Source organism: Echiichthys vipera (assembly GCF_963691815.1).
Source record: "Echiichthys vipera genome assembly, chromosome: 14".
NCBI classification, from domain to species: Eukaryota; Metazoa; Chordata; class Actinopteri; order Perciformes; family Trachinidae; genus Echiichthys; species Echiichthys vipera.
In genome coordinates, this window is record NC_139839.1 from 17,106,504 (window position 1) to 17,123,715 (window position 17,212).

The window sequence follows — 17,212 nt, forward strand, 5'->3', positions numbered from 1 at the left end:
AAAATAAAAAAGTGTTAAACAGCCTTCCATTCTATTACTAATTTTCAATCGGACAATCGTAGCTTTCTGTAGGGATAGCCTGCATATTATTATTTATCATGCATAATAGAGTGCACTAAGGTCAGGTGGTTACTTGTGACAAACAGGTGAAATAGTGACATGATAAATAAAAATGTCAGTGAAAAGGTATTTTGATTTGAACATACGCTCATCGGCTGAATCCCACATTCCACTTCCACAATACTGCTTACACATGATTTTAATATCTCTACCGGAGTCACATCATTTTTGACCTGGAAGCGACAAAACAAATATTGACAAACATGACAATTGAAAAATCCAGAAATATGGAAAAAAAATCCACTGGGATATGAATTACTACAAACATTTTGGACGACTAACTTTGGTCAGAAAATGAATGAGAACATTTGACGACATAGTCTCACTGAGAGGTGCGCCCTCTACATTTCACATTACGCAGCAGAAGAAGGATGACGTGTTTTCTTCTTTGGTACCACAGGCTTTAGACCTCAGGCCGACATGTTCCCATGGTTAATGACTTCACCGCTGCTAATTATCTCTGCTATGTTCCAGGGTTGGAGCTTTTTCTCTTCGTCTTCTTCTTTTTCTTTTTTACCATACAAACATATCTGCAGGTCTGCTGCCAACTCATGGCATTTGATATAATTTGGAGTATGCTGCATTGGCAGTAAAACTGTCTTTATGCAGCATTTCTCCTATGCTACACATTTTCCAGCGCAAACTTGAGAACCAATTATCTTGTCGTGGACTGACTTATCCAGCACCCTCGCCCAGTACATATTATTGTTACTCTGCTTCTGTCCCTACAATTAAATCCTTAAGAGGGTTGTCCATTAAACACGTCCATTAAATGAGTTACTTATCAGAAGCAATAAAAACACAACTAAAATGACAAGATTTACAAAAAAAAGACACATGTTCCCTTCATGAAATTGGTCTCCAAGAGTTTAAACACCTTTGGATGGTTATTGCACATAATAAAACTGGAAGGAGCAAAGGGACTCAAAGTAAGCTCTTAATACAAAGCATATGAAGTGACAGATGCCACAGCAGTGGGAGGTATAACAAACATCACAATGTTGACTATTGCTATTAATGACAGAATCACATCTTCCACCTGCAGCCTTCTGTCTGTGCAGGACTCCACCTGCTGATCACTGATCTGCTCTCTGATTCAGTTTGTCCCTAAAGAGCTCTCTTTAGCTACATAAAGATACAATTGGTAGACTGTTGTTTATCCCACAACAATCCCCAGCCGCCCCCAAAGATTTGTTCTTTTTTTTTAATCTACAGCAGCGACACACTCAATTCCAGGTATTGTAAAAATTTTCAACACAAAGCCTAAAGGATTTGCATCTCCCCAAACATTACAGGATAAATACGTTTGATGAGGAAATAAATTTGTTATGCGTTACTCGGAAATTTAATATTTCATAAATTTCATTCCTATTGTGAACATGCAACATTCGGTTGCTGTTTTCCCGTTATACTTTCAAGCAGCACTCATCACATAGATATATAAAAATAAAATAAAATATGAAAAATAAAAAAAGATTAAACATACATTGAAAAGTGCAAATATACATTTGTTTACAGCATGACATATTCACTGTACAATCATTGATTAAATACTCACATTAGTTTATGCATTATAATAAGGATTACTAACTAGCATAGTTTAAGTAAGAAATATTTCATAGCAAGTCTACTGGAAAATATTTGCATTACCCTGCAACAAGGAGAGGCTCTTCTAAACATTGCCAAGGGTGAATGTGTGTGTTTGCTCATGTGTTTGTGTGTGTGTGTGTGTGTGTGTGTGTGTGTGTGTGTGTGTGTACCACTGTGTCCGTTGACATAAGGTGTATGTGCAAACAATGTAGCAGAAGAAACTCAAATCATTCTAGTTCAGAGGCAACAAAAAATAAAAAAACTGCCCAGCCACCATTTCAAGTATCTAGCATTGTTTTTGGACACATGTCTGTCAGACATCAGCAAAGCAGAAGAAGAAGAGAAGGAGAGAGGGAAAAAAAAAAGGATATTTCCTTTTCGTAGCTCAGGGAGGAAGCAGCTAAAGAGTCATACAACAAGCAGTTCAAAGAAGTGTGTCAAAAGAGCGACACTGATTAGACTTTTTTAACCATAGAATAGGCTTTTGCACTTCGCCCTGAAAGACCATTCTCTCTGTGTGCAGGGCTGGAAACAGCAGCCATGCTTGCTTTCACATTTTGCTCCCATTTCACCGGAAGCTCTTCCGTCCGGCAAATGTGTTGTATATTAATAAGCAAGTAAGGAATCATAGGCATGGTCCCAGGGTGAATCCACATCAGTCTTAACTACAGACATCATATCCATGTCCAAGTCTTCTACTGGTGAGGGCAGAAGGTCCTGCAAAAATGATCCACACTGATGGAGAATAATAGTCGGCTCGATAAGGGTATTCTGTAAAGAAAAGCCATCGTATTCAGCGCCTTGGTGAGGATACTTGACAAAAGATTTCTGGCGATGAAAATTTCCACTTTTCCTAATGGCAATAAGAGGGTATCCATATTGAAGTTGCGTTTCCGGGACTTCCTGATGGTGTATCAGTTAAACGGATTCTGATGTGACCTTGGATTGTCTTTTTACACATTGATTTGAGAAGCTACAAGAGTTTGGACACTTCTGCACCAAGATGCTGTGACTCCACATAAACCTCCCGATTCATGTGGCACTTTGTTTGAGTGGCCAAAAATCTAAATATCTCAGTTATAGACACATGCTTTCTGTTACTTTGTTGGCTATTCTGTTAATGTATAGTGCAGATACACAATATTTTTGGAAGGTAAGGGTGATCTGAAAATACTATTATCTGAAGGACAAATAATTATGTGGCAGAGGGTAGAACAACGCTTTTTCTTGAATAACAAACCATTTAAAAGATAATATTATACTGTACAGTTTGGTGGTGCAGCACAGCTTTCTGATAATTATATGTGTTGGACTTTGTACATGTATGTAAAGTAGAGATAGAGAATGAAAGACTATATGTTTGCTTACTATCTCACACTGCTGGGATATGTGTGAGCATCCAAATCCATCCGCCTCTGCGTGGCTTAACGCTCTGACTTGACTTTGTAACGTAGAACCAGGTAGGTCGCCAGTCTAAGGATCAAAAAGAAAGCCCCGAGCACCACAAAGTCCACGTAGAGCTTTGCATCCTCCACATCCAGCAGCTGCAGGACCTCTTCTGGCTTTTGGAACTTACACACGACGCCGGGACACTCCAGCTCTGACCGGTTCATCCCATAGATAGAGAGTATCACCCCCTCAAAGCCGTACCTGAAAGCGGAACGTTTTCACTTAGTTTTAACGAAAAGGTCACAATTTCAGATCAAAAAAAGAATGACCACAATGACAGAAGGCCAAAATAAATTTGGCAAAAGTCTAAAAATAGCGGTTGAAGAAATTTTGAGATTTTAACTGCATAAAGTCGCTGACAGTAGCTGACAGTACCTGACGTAAGAAACATAAGAGCTCCACTGTAGGTATTTGGGAATGGTGTCGAAATTAACGAAGAAGCCAGAGAAGAGGAGCACAGGTATGGCTGTGACAGGACCCACGAAGGTTGCCACCTGTGGATCAGATGTGTAGTATTACATTTTAAAAACTGACTCAATTAAAGCTCTTGTCAGACAATAATCAAAGAATTCAGCACACATTCAGCTTTAGAGCTTTGATTACACTGTTCAATTTACTGTGGACAGTTTAAAAAAATGATCTAAATAAATGCAGCAGAAGCAAAGACATCATCTTTTTAAAAAAAATTTAATTCCACATATTCTTCTTCACGGCACCTACATTTCCCACAATGCAACACTGACAGTTTATCTGGAGGTTTGTGTGTGTTATAAAAAAACTTAGACTGGAGCCACGAGCCTCAACTAGAGGTGAAAAGCGAGCTGGGAAAGTAACTCCATTCTAACTCCACACGAGTGTTGGGCGAGTTACTTGAAAACTGTAATCAATTACTCATTACACATTAATCATTTTAAAAGTAATTACATTACTTCCACTATGGATGGATCAGTCTATGGATGTTTCGAATGCGGCTTCATTTTCTCGGCACAAGTAAGAAATCCATTTAAAATCATTTGAAGCACGAACTACTTATTTGCCTGTTGCCCAGCTAGACGTTTGGCATACTGGCGACTACTGGTTTAACTCGCTGCTAATTTGAATGGGGATAAAATGATTTAATCGTGTGGATCTTATAGACTTTACAAATGTCACCGGACCGAATGGATGTGACACTCAAAAAATGTATCAGCTGATTTCCAGTCGTCTCTTTCCCAATGAGAGTCTCAGAATATGAGAAAAAGTACTTTCGGACGACATGGCATCATGACGCAGACACAGAAGTTGTTATTCAGTTGTTTGACCATGATGTCTAATTGGCTTCAAAGCCTGGTGTTCTTCCTGGGGGCTTGGTGTTCACTGGGAGTTTCAAGTTTCATCATCACACTTGCATAAGTTGCATATTGGAACAGGACTGGCCTGCAGGTTGTGATGTCACAAAATCACGCTCGTAAGAACACGTCTCAGATTTAAAGCCAACACAGAGAAACTTTCCCTCTTCAGCAGATGAAACAGTCATCTAGTGTCAAACTCTGCACATGCATCATCCTGCATGTGGAGTGAAGGTCAAATGCCCAAGTTAAACATTAAAACACATTTTTTTTAGAGGGGGACTTTAAAGTATGCACTGCAGGTTTGCTTACCTGCACTGATGTGGATGCAGCCCCTATAAGCAGACCAAGGGATTGAGCCACCAGGGCTGTGGATGTGGACAAGGCCATAAAGAGTATGTAGCGACCCGCCTCTGGAGGCTGCTCAGTCATCCAGTACACTATGCTACAGTACATGATTGGACAAATCACCTGTAGAAGAGATTTTGAAATGTCGTTAATTAGAAATATACTATATTCATGTCCAAACCATTGTGTGCTAAATTATTGGAGCATTACCTGGAATGGTATATCAGCCATGGTTTTGGCCAAGTAATAAGCCTTCAGGCTGTACCAGTAGTTGAGATGTTCCCTCATAAACACAGACATTTCCAGAGGAACTGTGGAACAATAGCAGCGTTAAAAGACTTTCCACTTCAACCAGAAGAACAACACAGCAAATCAATGTTTCCGATCTCTCAAGAGACCTAGCATCTTACAGGTGAGGACAGTGGGCATCAGGGCAGCAAACATGAGGAACAACATAGAGAAAAAGAGGAAGCCAGTGTTGTTGAAGACCTTGCTTGCATCATTTCCAATTTTGAGATAAAGCAGGCCAATAAGCACTCCGATACAAATATGGGACATCACCCTGAGGTGGGTCAGCACCTGGAAAACACACAAAATGAACACCAACACAACTCAAAAGCCTTTAATTGATAGCAAGAAGCACATTTCATAATAGGACATGGCTATCATGGGCTGCGTTTGAGTAGGAGTAGTTCATAGAATAATTATTTTTACCGTGTCCCTGCATATCGTAATGAAGGTTCTTTTGAAGAGGATGCGGAACTGTGTGAATGTACTGGTGGCAAAGCTATGTTTCTCAAGGGTCCCTGTGTCCTGTGGAGAAAAACAGAGAGAACAAGGAGTTAGTAATGTAATACACACAGATAAAAGACGACCATTAGGCAAAAAGAGAAACCGTACTTGTGATGGGAATTAAGGCTCTTTGAAGGGAGCCGGCTCTCCTTCATCATTCTTTCTTCTTTCTTTTTTTTTTTTATTATTCCCGTCCAGTTTATCTTATCAATGCCATAATGTCATAGATTTAGTCCTTAATTTAGTTATTTTTTTAATTCAGTAATTATAAATCTTAAAGCATGCAATCGAAGAATATGAAAGTCAGGAGGCAGTAACCAGAAACTGAAGATATGGACTTATAATATATGTGACATATATAAGAATCATTATCACCGGTAATGGTAAAGGTTACAGGCTGATGTCTACGCAGAAGAAAAAAAACAGAAGAAAGGGCAACAGAGAAAATCAATAAACAGATAAAATGTTTGAAGGCATAGAAGAGCAAAACTGCAACATACGCCAGTAATGTTATATCAGACAGCTCTCTGTGGTTCACATTTACAGTTTTAGCATTTAGCTGATGCTCTTATAAAAAGCAATTTATGACGCTGAGGAAGAGAGAGTGAGAGGAAGCTGAGAGAGGCATATCGATGTAGTGGAGGAGAAGAGGAACAGTTTGGGTGATGTGGACAGGAAAGGGTTACAAGGTATTTTGTTTGAATGTCACACGATTTTGGGGTTGTCTTACGGGCTGTGATTGATTTTTAAACCTCAAAAATGAAGTTATAAGAGGACTTTTGGTCATAACACTGCTTTATTATTCTTTGTTTTATAAGAACAATATTTATAATTTCTATCTCTTTGTGGCTTTGCAGATTTGAAATATAGTACCTTTACTTTTCATGTAAATTAGTAGATAAATTGTTTAATGAATGCAGTTAATCCATCATGAATCACAGAAGGAAACATTTTTTTCGTTATTACATGATGTGAGGCTATGACGTCCGTTCATATAAAACATATAGGTGTGATGCTAGGAGGAGCGGTATCACTCACACTGTGACATTGAGAGGGACATGAAGAGTCACTCTTGGAGTTCTTCTTGCCTTGCTCGGAGCACAGCCCACCCTGGACCGCCTCAAACAGCACTGGATTCAGATCCCCGTACTCCCCTGACGCCACCTCAATGACTGGGCACAGAGAGGAAAAGCTGGTAAAACACTGACAAACACAGACACTCTTGTACAAAAGGAGTTGTTTGACTTACTGAAGTCCGCCGGGTTGTGATAAGTTGGGCAGTGGAGGCCCAGGTTCTTCAGATAAGGGATGAGGTAAGGGACTGTGCCCTTGTATATGCACTGACCCTGACTGAGGATGTACAGCTGGTGCCGGAACACAAGTACAGAGTAATCAACATTATTTCCAACATACTGACTCTCTGAATAATATATGAACAACTGACAAAACAAGAGGCCTCGGTATAGACTGTTACTCTGCTTGTCAGCAGGATGAAATTAATCACACTAACCTGTAGTGCCCTGGTCTGAGCAGCAGCTAATGGCATGCTAGACGTAGGCAGCACTATAAGCACTCAAGTTACCTTATCAAACATCTCAAAGAGTTTAGCACTGGGCTGGTGAATGGTGCAGATGATTGTCCGTCCTCCTAGAGCCAGAGACTTCATGAGAGAAACCACCTGGAAGCAGGACGCGCTGTCCAAACCACTGGGACGGGACAGAAAACCAGGGCATCAGATGCATTATTTAATCTGGATTTATGTCGAGATTACACACATTACACACATTCAAACAAGCTAAGTGATATCTCACCTGGTGGGCTCATCGAAGAACATGACAGGAGGATTGTTGACCAGCTCGAGGGCGATGGCCAGTCTTTTACACTGACCCCCAGAGAGAGCATTGGTGCGTGTCTGAGCACACTCCTGAAGACCCAGAGCAGTCAGGATCTCATCCACCTTAGGCAAAAACAGAAAAAAATGTGGGGCACAAGTAACTGACAATATATCATGGTATATGTAACCTTATATTGTGATATTGATTTATGCTGTGATGTAAAACACTTTGTGGAATTCAACAAGCGACCTGGCTGCACACGAGATGGTGGACATAAACAACGACCGTCATCCGTATACAGTATAGGAGGTCAGTAAGAATTAGCAGCCATCTGTGTAACCTAAAACTAAACTTTCAAATCCAAAGTTGTTCAAAGATAGTTGGTGAATCTTTGGCACGCTCCTTTCGAGCAACTCCCAACAAGAGCATGCACAGTATCTTTTCTGATTCCTCGCATGTTTTAGAGCTGAAGAATTATTTGATTCATCAGCCTATCTTTATCCTTGTGCTAAAACAAAATCAGTGTGCTGCTAACTGATACCTGAATCCAAAGGACATAATGTACCTGTGATATGTATGTATGTAACTGTCATGTCCCTTTCATGTGCTTTGTACGTCTATGAAAAGTGTCAATGTGTTCCTGAATGTTTAACCTGTGTGTTCCTTTTTGAACATGGAAGGGTGCAAAATGAGTAGAAATATAAACTGACCATAAAGTTGCATTGTATGGTATTGTATTAAAGCTGTAACGATTGATCGATTAGTCAATCACTCGATTAGTCGATTAGTCGATTAGTTGCCAATTGATGTTTTGGGTCATTTTTTGAAGAAAACCTTTTTAAAATTCTCTGATTTCAGCTTCTCAGATGCCAATATTTAATAACAGCCAGTAATAATACATATATATATCAAACACATTTCTATTGTCTTGTCCATCTCTAGCTGAAAAATACCTCTGAGCGTAACTGTAATGCATAAGGTTCAGACTTACAAGTTCTTTTTTGACCTGCATGCTCTCATTCAGTTTCAGATTGGCAGAAACCTGAAAGACAGACAGAAGTCAGCACATTATTATTATTGAACATTAGGGTTTAGTGAGGTGGTTAGTCTTTTTCAGATGACCTCACCATCATGGCCTCCCTCACAGTGAGGTGTGGCAGCAGCATGTCATCCTGCATGATGTAGCACGACATCTTCCTGAAGGTCCTCAGGTCCCTCGGTCGACCATTCACCATGATCTGGCCCTTCATGCCCGTCTCCCTGTTTCCCAACAGGAAACACAATTATATTTCAGCCATTTTCTAAGTACTAAATTATATCAAAAGTATGATCTTCCACATCTCACCTGTACCCCGCCAAAATATTCATCAGGGTGGATTTCCCGGCTCCAGAAGGCCCCATGATGCCAATCAGCTCTCTGTTACTGAATCTTCCTGACAGACACTTGAGTAGGGCTTTGTAACCTGACAGAAAGAAAAAAGGCTGTTATTTACAGTATAGTGCTGACATTCTGAAGTTCTTATCGATCATATTCAGGCACTTTACTCTTATATGTAATGAGGCTTTTATTAACCATGTTAATTTGGTTAATACTCTAGCCTACTTACCAGACTCATATTTATGTAACATTGTCTACGAAATATTTCCAAAGACACAGAGGGGAAATAACTTGTACATGAACAGTAAAAAGCAAGGGGAGTAAAGACGGAAACATATAAGAACAAAAAAAAAACGAGTGTAAAAGTGAGGAAGTTTGAGAGCTAATTTGCAAGATTCAGAACTAGAGCCACAGATAATTTCAAAGTTAATTAATCAATTTTAGCTTATCTGACCAAATATGGTTAAAGGTAAGATATGTTATTGCATGTATAGTACCACCCTCACATATTACAGAGGAGAAAAGGTCAACCATAGGGATGAAATCACTTCTACCACTGGATTTCTATGGAACCTGGGAGGTAAGGTGAGAATTTTTTTTTATTGAGGCCACAATTTACTAATTTGTGTGCACAAGATACAATGTGTGTGTTTGATAGTCTGTGTGCTCAACTTAGGGTAATTTTGGTGATAAGCCCTTCATCCTTGACTTCTCCCAGTTGCTGGATCCAGTACTCAATGCCTGACTTTCACATCAGTCCCCACCAGTTGATAGCATCTTCCAGTTACCATATTGTAGAGGATATAATACCAAAGCTCTCAGTATCCTCATTAATTACCTTTTACTTATAATGCCTCGCAAAGCAAGTGTTGTTAACATGTCTTTGATAAGTCATCCCCAAGCTAAAGTCAAGCTTAATTAAAGAGACTATATCTAGCCTATACTACCAGGAACAAGTGTAGGTGGCAACTGGAAAAAAAATGAATGAAATAATCCAAACGTGGGAATGTTAGTTAGTTGTTAGTTAAATTAAGGTATCAAACTATATCTCATGCACACACATTAGTCTATTATAGCCTCAATAAATATTCTATCATCTCCCGGGCTCTGTAAGTTTGCTCACTTTTATAACACCTGAAACTTGACACAAAGTGTTTCTACGGATCGTTTTGCAGACAGCAAGCCTAATTCCCCTCCAGCAAAGTTATAGACTACTAAATCTGAATACCAGGAGCCCTCAGACAGACCTGTCGATCATACATGTTGCCTGTAAAATTATCCTGATAAGCAGGCTACACTGACTACAGCCACCATTTTAAAAAATACTAGAAATGCTGGAAATGAAAGACGGACAAAAATGTGCAAGCTGTCTTCAAGGTAAAGTTGGCTGTGAGAAATAAAAATGTACAAAACAGAGGATTTCCCAGTGTTTTAGGTGAGCTGGGCATCAGGTGAGAAAAGAAGAGAAACAGGACTACAGGAAGATTTAAAATCACGGCGCCTTCAGTGGCGCCAACAGAGAAACCACAGGCATTACTTCCATGCAGTGTGGCTTTCTAATGAAGATGGGCAGGTTTTAATAGTTTTAGACCTGACGTAGATTCTGAAAGCTTCCAGATATGAAAAGTTAAAGAAGTATATCCTGCCCTGGTGTCACCCCTGTCTCCCTCACCTCTCCCCCTTCTCCATTGTCCGTAGGGATGCTTCTTCCTGTCTCCAGCTGTGTAATGAGGGTCTCAGCAGAGCTGCCAAACCCCTTAAACCCTCACTCTATATATGAGTAAAGTAGCCTAATGGCAGTGCCCCCACCTCCCACACAGTGTTATTACATCAGACAGCCTCCACTCAGACAGCAGAGCAGCCTGCTGACAGTGAAGCAGCCTCTGCTCTGGCATGTGGTGCATACTGATTATCTAAGCCGGTCGAGCATATTAATGTCTTATCTGTGCGAGGCTCTGGGCACATCCTGACCACCCAGTCTCATGAGAGCCACAGAGTACGTAGCTCACCTCACTGTCAAACACTTGTAACAGCATGTGACAGTAGGGTATACTGCGTACATCCAGTCTGATCTCAGAGGAAATCTCAAAGTAATTGTCTAACAAATGATCATGAGTCACGGTTGAGGTCATCTCACGCATCAAACTGGAGGCCTTGACACAAATGACAACTCAGTTCTCACAGCAGGGACATGTTTCCATGAAGCAGTATGATCCGTATGACAAAAGGTATCCATGTTTGGCTGGTGAATAGGCTCTTAGGATTTGGAATTAGAAATTGTTGGGTGCAATTAGAAAATGAGTATCTGTTTGATAGTTGCATATTCTGTAGTTACGTTGTCTAATTAATATGCAAACAGCACAGCACATCCAGGCAGTGGTTGCACCATAAAAAAGGCATTTCAATACAACAGAATAAAAACCAGTTCACATAAAATGCCATCACGTGCGTCACATGATAGATGTTGTTTAAAAGCCCAGCAATTCGGGGTTCAGTTTCCCACACATCTATATATTGTTGAATGTTATAGAAGTGCTGTGAGATATCGCCTTTTTTAATTCCATGCATTCTTCTTACTTGTGAAAACATGATGCTTACATATCCCACAATGCAACTTGACTGCCGTAGCTAATGCACCTCTGAGATGTAGCCTCGTGCAGACATGAGAAGAGGGGTACAGAGGTCTGGTAAACTCACTTCTTTCTACCTTCTACCTTTTCTTTTTGTTTTCACATATGTAGTCTTCAGCCCCAACCAGCGCAGACTCAAGTGACATTACATGAGGTAACTAATCAGGCTTTACACAGCTCCAACTGGAGCCACAAAAGACATTTATATTTTCACATACTGTAGCGTTCCCCAAGACCTGCAAACAGACTTTGATGTTTAAAGTCAGTGGAGTTCTCCTACGCTACATATAACTGCATAAATCAACTCAGTTCAAGCTCATTTAACTCATTTGTGGTAAATTGTCTGTTGCTTTAAAGTAAGAAATCAATTTGTCCAAATTGCACACAGTGATAAGATAATTGTCTACTGCTCTACCACCCTCACATCCGGACATTTAGTAGATAACAGACTCTGTATGATCTGCCACCATTCTTCATATATGACAAATACATAGACCATCGCTTTGACTTCTTATTTAATTGATACACAAATACAAGACTGCTTTCTTTTCAAATCTATTTAAACCTTATCATACATTTTCATAAGCATCCTGCAATAAAATGACAAAACGTTAGTAAGGAGGCAGCTTGAATAACTTTGCATCATGGTCATAAATTTGAGTTATCGTGTGCATGGCGATGCATTTTAAAAGGAGCACGGTCCAAGCAGCGCAGACAGAGTAAAAGGTGTTATGTTAAGACGTAATTGCAGTAAATAAGAAAATGCAGAGCTGAAATCACCTTAGAGGCATGTAAACATTTTCCTGTTCTCCCTTCCTCTCTTCCTCTCTTTGCCCTTTTATGGCTGCATGTGCTAGTGTTTCATCAGTTCAGAGAATTCACTCATAATGAAAGCAAGTCACAGGAACTTCATTCTTACGGGGATAAATGGCTCCCCATGCCAAGAAGAACCTACAATAACAAATGCAAGTGGTGGGCAGCTCATACTGTACATAACCTTCCTGAGCCCTTTTAAAATAAGATCAATTCTAAATTTACTGTTTTTAAAGTATCTCCCTCTTGGTAGTCGCTTCCCGTTTGCCGTGGACATTTTAAGGAATGACTCATACATAGTGTGTCAGTGACTAAAAGACTAAAACACATTAAATTACAAATGACACCGCAGGTTCAAGGCTCATTGCTTATGTCATCCTTTTTCCTATACCAGTATAATTGTATATATGCAGTGATATGGGCTATAATTCAGCAGAAATTACATAAAATGATTTGTTTGGAAAAATAATCACTGACTTCTAAAGCACCCAGAAGAAGAACATCCTTAAAGGTCCCACACTATAAAAATAGCTATTTCAATGTATTTTTTATTCTTATAAAGCAGGTTGAGGTGCTATATAAATAGTGTGAATATATCAAAACACTCTATTCACAGAGACATGCACACAGTCTGTATTCAGAAACTGTGTCTGTAAACTTGCGGTCAGGACTTATGAACGGTTGTGATGTCACAACTATACTAAAAGTCCCGCTACAGTCATTCACCGGCTGCATTGTTGGTGCAGAGACGCCAAGAGAGCAGATGCAGAAGAAACGCCAACCAATCAGAGCAAACTGGGCTTTTTTGGGAGGGGGGCTTAAAGAGACAGGTGCAAGGGTGAATACAGGTATATTCACAGACAGCAATAGAAAAATAATGTGTTTTTCTTTGAAGATTAAGCATGTAAACATGTTCTAATAGAAACACAACATACAAGTATGAACCTGAACCTGAAAGCTCTGTGATATTACACCTGCTTTACAGCTTTGATCAGGCAGACAGGGACTGCAGAGAATCAGCTCCAAGCTTAGCTTGTCAAATGAAACACACAAACACAGACAAGCGCCTCAGAATAAACTACAGTATACGTCAAATGTAAGCAACGCACGGTTTGTATTGTTTTATGTGTGTGGCAGAGATAATTGGAGAGGCAGAAAGATATTTTAAGGAGCTGGATGTATGGGATGTAGAAGTGGCTCAGGAAGATTGTTAAGGGAGTAAATGGCAGGCGAGCCTCTCTATGAAAGACACCGCTTAATTAGCAAAAGCTGAGATACTTCCTGCTCACACATCATCAGCTTGATGAGCTGAAGCAAGCACCACGAAGAGACAACACAAACTAAAGCAGAGACCACAGGTTGAGACCACTAAAGGAAAAACACGTGTGCATCAAAAAGCTTTCTAGCCATACGTCCATACATTCAGGTTCTCACAGTGAAACAACAAACACTCCCCTGGCTGGCTTTCATAATGCACATCAATATAACACAAGACAACCTGCAATGCATCATGCAGGGCCTCTCCTAAGGATACTACTTGGAGAGTGTGAATAAAGGATTCCTCTGAAGTCCCACCCTGCTAAATATACAGCAGCTAACTATAACTGTTTACAGAGGGCGGTTTACTGGACAAGCAGAGATGACCGAAGGTTGGCTCATCATTAATAAAGGCCGTGAGTTGAAACGCTGTTCATATTTCATGAGTAGATCAATCGTGGGCCTCACTCACTGCCACAGCCACAGTCAGACAACACAGGGGGAAAAAAGAGGTGCAAGCAGTGTGCCAACCTGCCAGTGTAAATTATTAACTATGTCTAAACTCTGCTGAGCAAAGCAAAGCTACCAGCACACTGCCTGCTACAACATGGTGGAAGTCTGCAAAAGTATGTGATAACAGGGCTGGGTTACATGTGTCCGAGCAATAGAGCAAAACAAAAGAGACGGACTAACACTGAGGAAAAACACATTTTTCTTAAACGTCACAAAGGCTTTTTAATCCCCCTCTTGAATATCTCTCCTCCAGATATTGATCATGAGTGGTGCATGCTTGCCTATTCCCTTCATGGTTACTATGTGAACTGAGCTCTGCAGTACCTCTCCTCCTCCACCAGGGACCCTCCCGGATGGTGTACGAGAGCTCATTGAACTCCAGGTCCACGGCAGAACGGCGTGGGAGGTGGGAGAAGCGCTGAGCCTCAGTGATGTGGTTCTCCACTTTCTTTAAGTGTGTGAGCAGTGGCGCCTCCGGAGGCGCTCCACCAGGGAGTTTGGTCTCCTCCATGGGGATGCTGACCGAGCCCTGCTCCAGTGTCCTCTCGGCCATGCTGAAAGGCTGTAAAAGAGGGCAGATTCATCAAGTCAGGCAAATCATTTCATTGGCCAATAAACAAGACAATTATTTAATTTGCTTGGAATGACTGATACACAGAAAACTGGTGCCTCAGCAGATGTGTGGACACAAAGGTGTGTTGAAGGAATGATTTTAGGATGACTGCAGGCATCAGGTTAAAACTAGGTGCTGGATATAATCTGATTATAGATTATTGTATGGACTGGCTGGTTGAGGGGAATGAGATTGAGTGTGAGGAGTCGGGATCTGGTTTCAGTCCTGCAGCATGCTTACACTGCTGATTCACATAAACTGTTTTTCTAGATGAGGCGGCCTGTCTGAAGTGCATGTAAGTGTATGTAACTATGTAAATGCTGCTGATCCATTGGCTTTCCAATAATCTGACAATGAAACACATTGTTTCCCTAATAACAGCATACTGAACATGTCAGGATGAGCCATCATCTGAATCCCTTTACTATTAATCAGTATTAATACTATTAATATATGATTATATTATACGCAAGCTTCTACTTAGTTTTTCAAAAATTAATAAAGTGGCTTGCTTTGGATTATTACCTGTAAATAAACAGCAATTACTATACATAATACTGATCAGCTAAAGGTTTTAAGAATGTTTCAAGATCAAGCGCCTGTCTCATTAAGACCCCCTCCTGAAAAGCCCAGGCTGCTCTGATTGGTCAGTGTTTTTCGGGGTCTTCCTCATCTGCGCTCTCTGCATCTCTGCACCATCATTGCAGTCGGGAATGACTGTAACAACACTTTATAGCTTTATATAGCACCTATCGCTGTGACATCACAAGGTACAGAAGTCCTGACGTTTAAAGACAGTTTTTGAATTAAAAATAAAAGGCTGTGCGCATTTCTCTGTGGATTGAGTGTTTTGATACTTTCACAGTATTTTTACAGCACCTCAACCAGTTTATAATAAAAAAAAAAGACATGGATATCTCCAATTTTACAATATGATACCTCCAATTGCTATCAGGAGAAAGAAGTATTAGTAATAATAAAAGAACACAGCTAATAATTGAAACCACCGGATTCTGTCACGCTAATTAGAAACGGTTGCAAAACTGCCTATTTTGTTTATGTGCGGGTCTAATATTGGCATAAAAATCACTACTATCCGAAGAACGTGCATAAACAAAATGTCTGATTAGGCCAGAAGTGGATTACTGAAGTTGCCATCAGTTCAGGCACATTCATCCTCGTAAAAACATCATTTTGTGGCACCATTCATGCTCGAATCAAGGTTACCGTGGTGAATACTGACACATACTGCATGACAGTCACAGAGTTATGGTGCAAAGCAAACCTATAATCAAGATGAAAAATCAAAACTGATATCACGTAAGAAAACATAATTGCTGTATACAAACTTCCACTGCTGCCATGCAGTCTGTAGCACTCTCCAGCTACTGTCTTCTACATGACCTATTGTATGTGCAGTAAAATCTCCTCATGTGAAGAGGGCCGGTGAAGGAAATTGACCATGGCTTCTATTGATCATCCTACCATTAGTGAATTTCCATTACAAGCCTGCATATAAGCTCAGTAAAACACCGACAGGCTTTAATGGCCTCTCCGCCAGATTGAAGGCCTCCATGTACACATCATGTGCGTCCCAAAGCAAGGACATGTGAGCGCATATGGCCGTGTTAAAAGTCTCATATAAGAGGATGAAATATAGCTATTACATGTATCTATGCAGTGGTGTGGTGACTCTGTGCTCTGCAGTGACTTGTCAGAGATGAGAGATGCTGCCAGTTCTTTAAAAAAGCACCTGTTAACAACAAGCTGATGGGAATGAAAACATTATAAACTATTAAGCTGTGAATGACGTCTTTTTAAAGGCAGAAGAGTCATAAATAAATCATTCTGAGGACACATATACAGCAAGGCTTTACCAGTCAGTCCTACTGTGTGTTGCATTGCTCACGCACACGCACACACACGCACGCATTGCACATACTTATTATTGTGTGTTGAAATGACCAGGTGAGCAGCTCAGTCCTGATTCTCCTCTTTGGGTGAGAGCAACAGTGCTCAGTTGATCCCTTCAGACAAAACAGCACAATCCTTCCACATCAGAAGGTCCCAGACATAAAAAAAACAACAACAACCAAGATGCTCACTGTGCGCCACAGTCCAGGAAAAATCCGGATCGCTTCAGAGGCATTAAAGGACAGAGCTGTGTTCTCCTTATCAATAGGCAATATCTCGGGGTGCGGCGCACCATCCCGCATCCACTACAGCAACTACTGAGATTAAAATCATGTCCGGCCTCAAACTATGACTGCATCCCAGAGAATCGTCAGGGGAACAGGATGCCTGTCATGTTTTTTTTCTCATCGGTGGGATTATTCCTTTCATTGAATCCATCCGATCCGAACTGGCATCGACACACTAACACACATCCTCAGCAGCGGTGTTGATGACAATCAGTCTCTGACATCTGGGACGAAACAAACAAAAAAACATCCAAACAGCCCTGCAGATGATGCTTCAGCAGCAGCAGTAGCTCAGTATAGCAGCCACCGTTCTCCTCTCACCGGTTAGTGCGTCTGTGTGGTACG

General features: G+C 40.6%; 1 protein-coding gene across 1 annotated transcript; it reads right to left on the reverse strand.

Moving 5' to 3' along the window:
* Positions 1–2,631: 2,631 nt before the first annotated feature.
* Positions 2,632–16,750, reverse strand: abcg4a (ATP-binding cassette, sub-family G (WHITE), member 4a). Its single transcript, XM_083927362.1, has 15 exons — positions 16,609–16,750; positions 14,378–14,615; positions 8,808–8,925; positions 8,590–8,722; positions 8,454–8,504; positions 7,439–7,584; positions 7,210–7,333; positions 6,877–6,991; positions 6,666–6,799; positions 5,550–5,648; positions 5,246–5,414; positions 5,046–5,146; positions 4,800–4,958; positions 3,535–3,653; positions 2,632–3,360 (listed from the first exon to the last, which is right to left on the reverse strand). The coding sequence occupies exons 2-15, from the start codon at positions 14,604–14,606 to the stop codon at positions 3,135–3,137; spliced, it is 1,923 nt and encodes a 640-aa protein (XP_083783488.1). The 5' UTR covers positions 14,607–14,615; positions 16,609–16,750; the 3' UTR covers positions 2,632–3,134.
* Between the last annotated feature and the right edge of the window lie 462 nt (positions 16,751–17,212).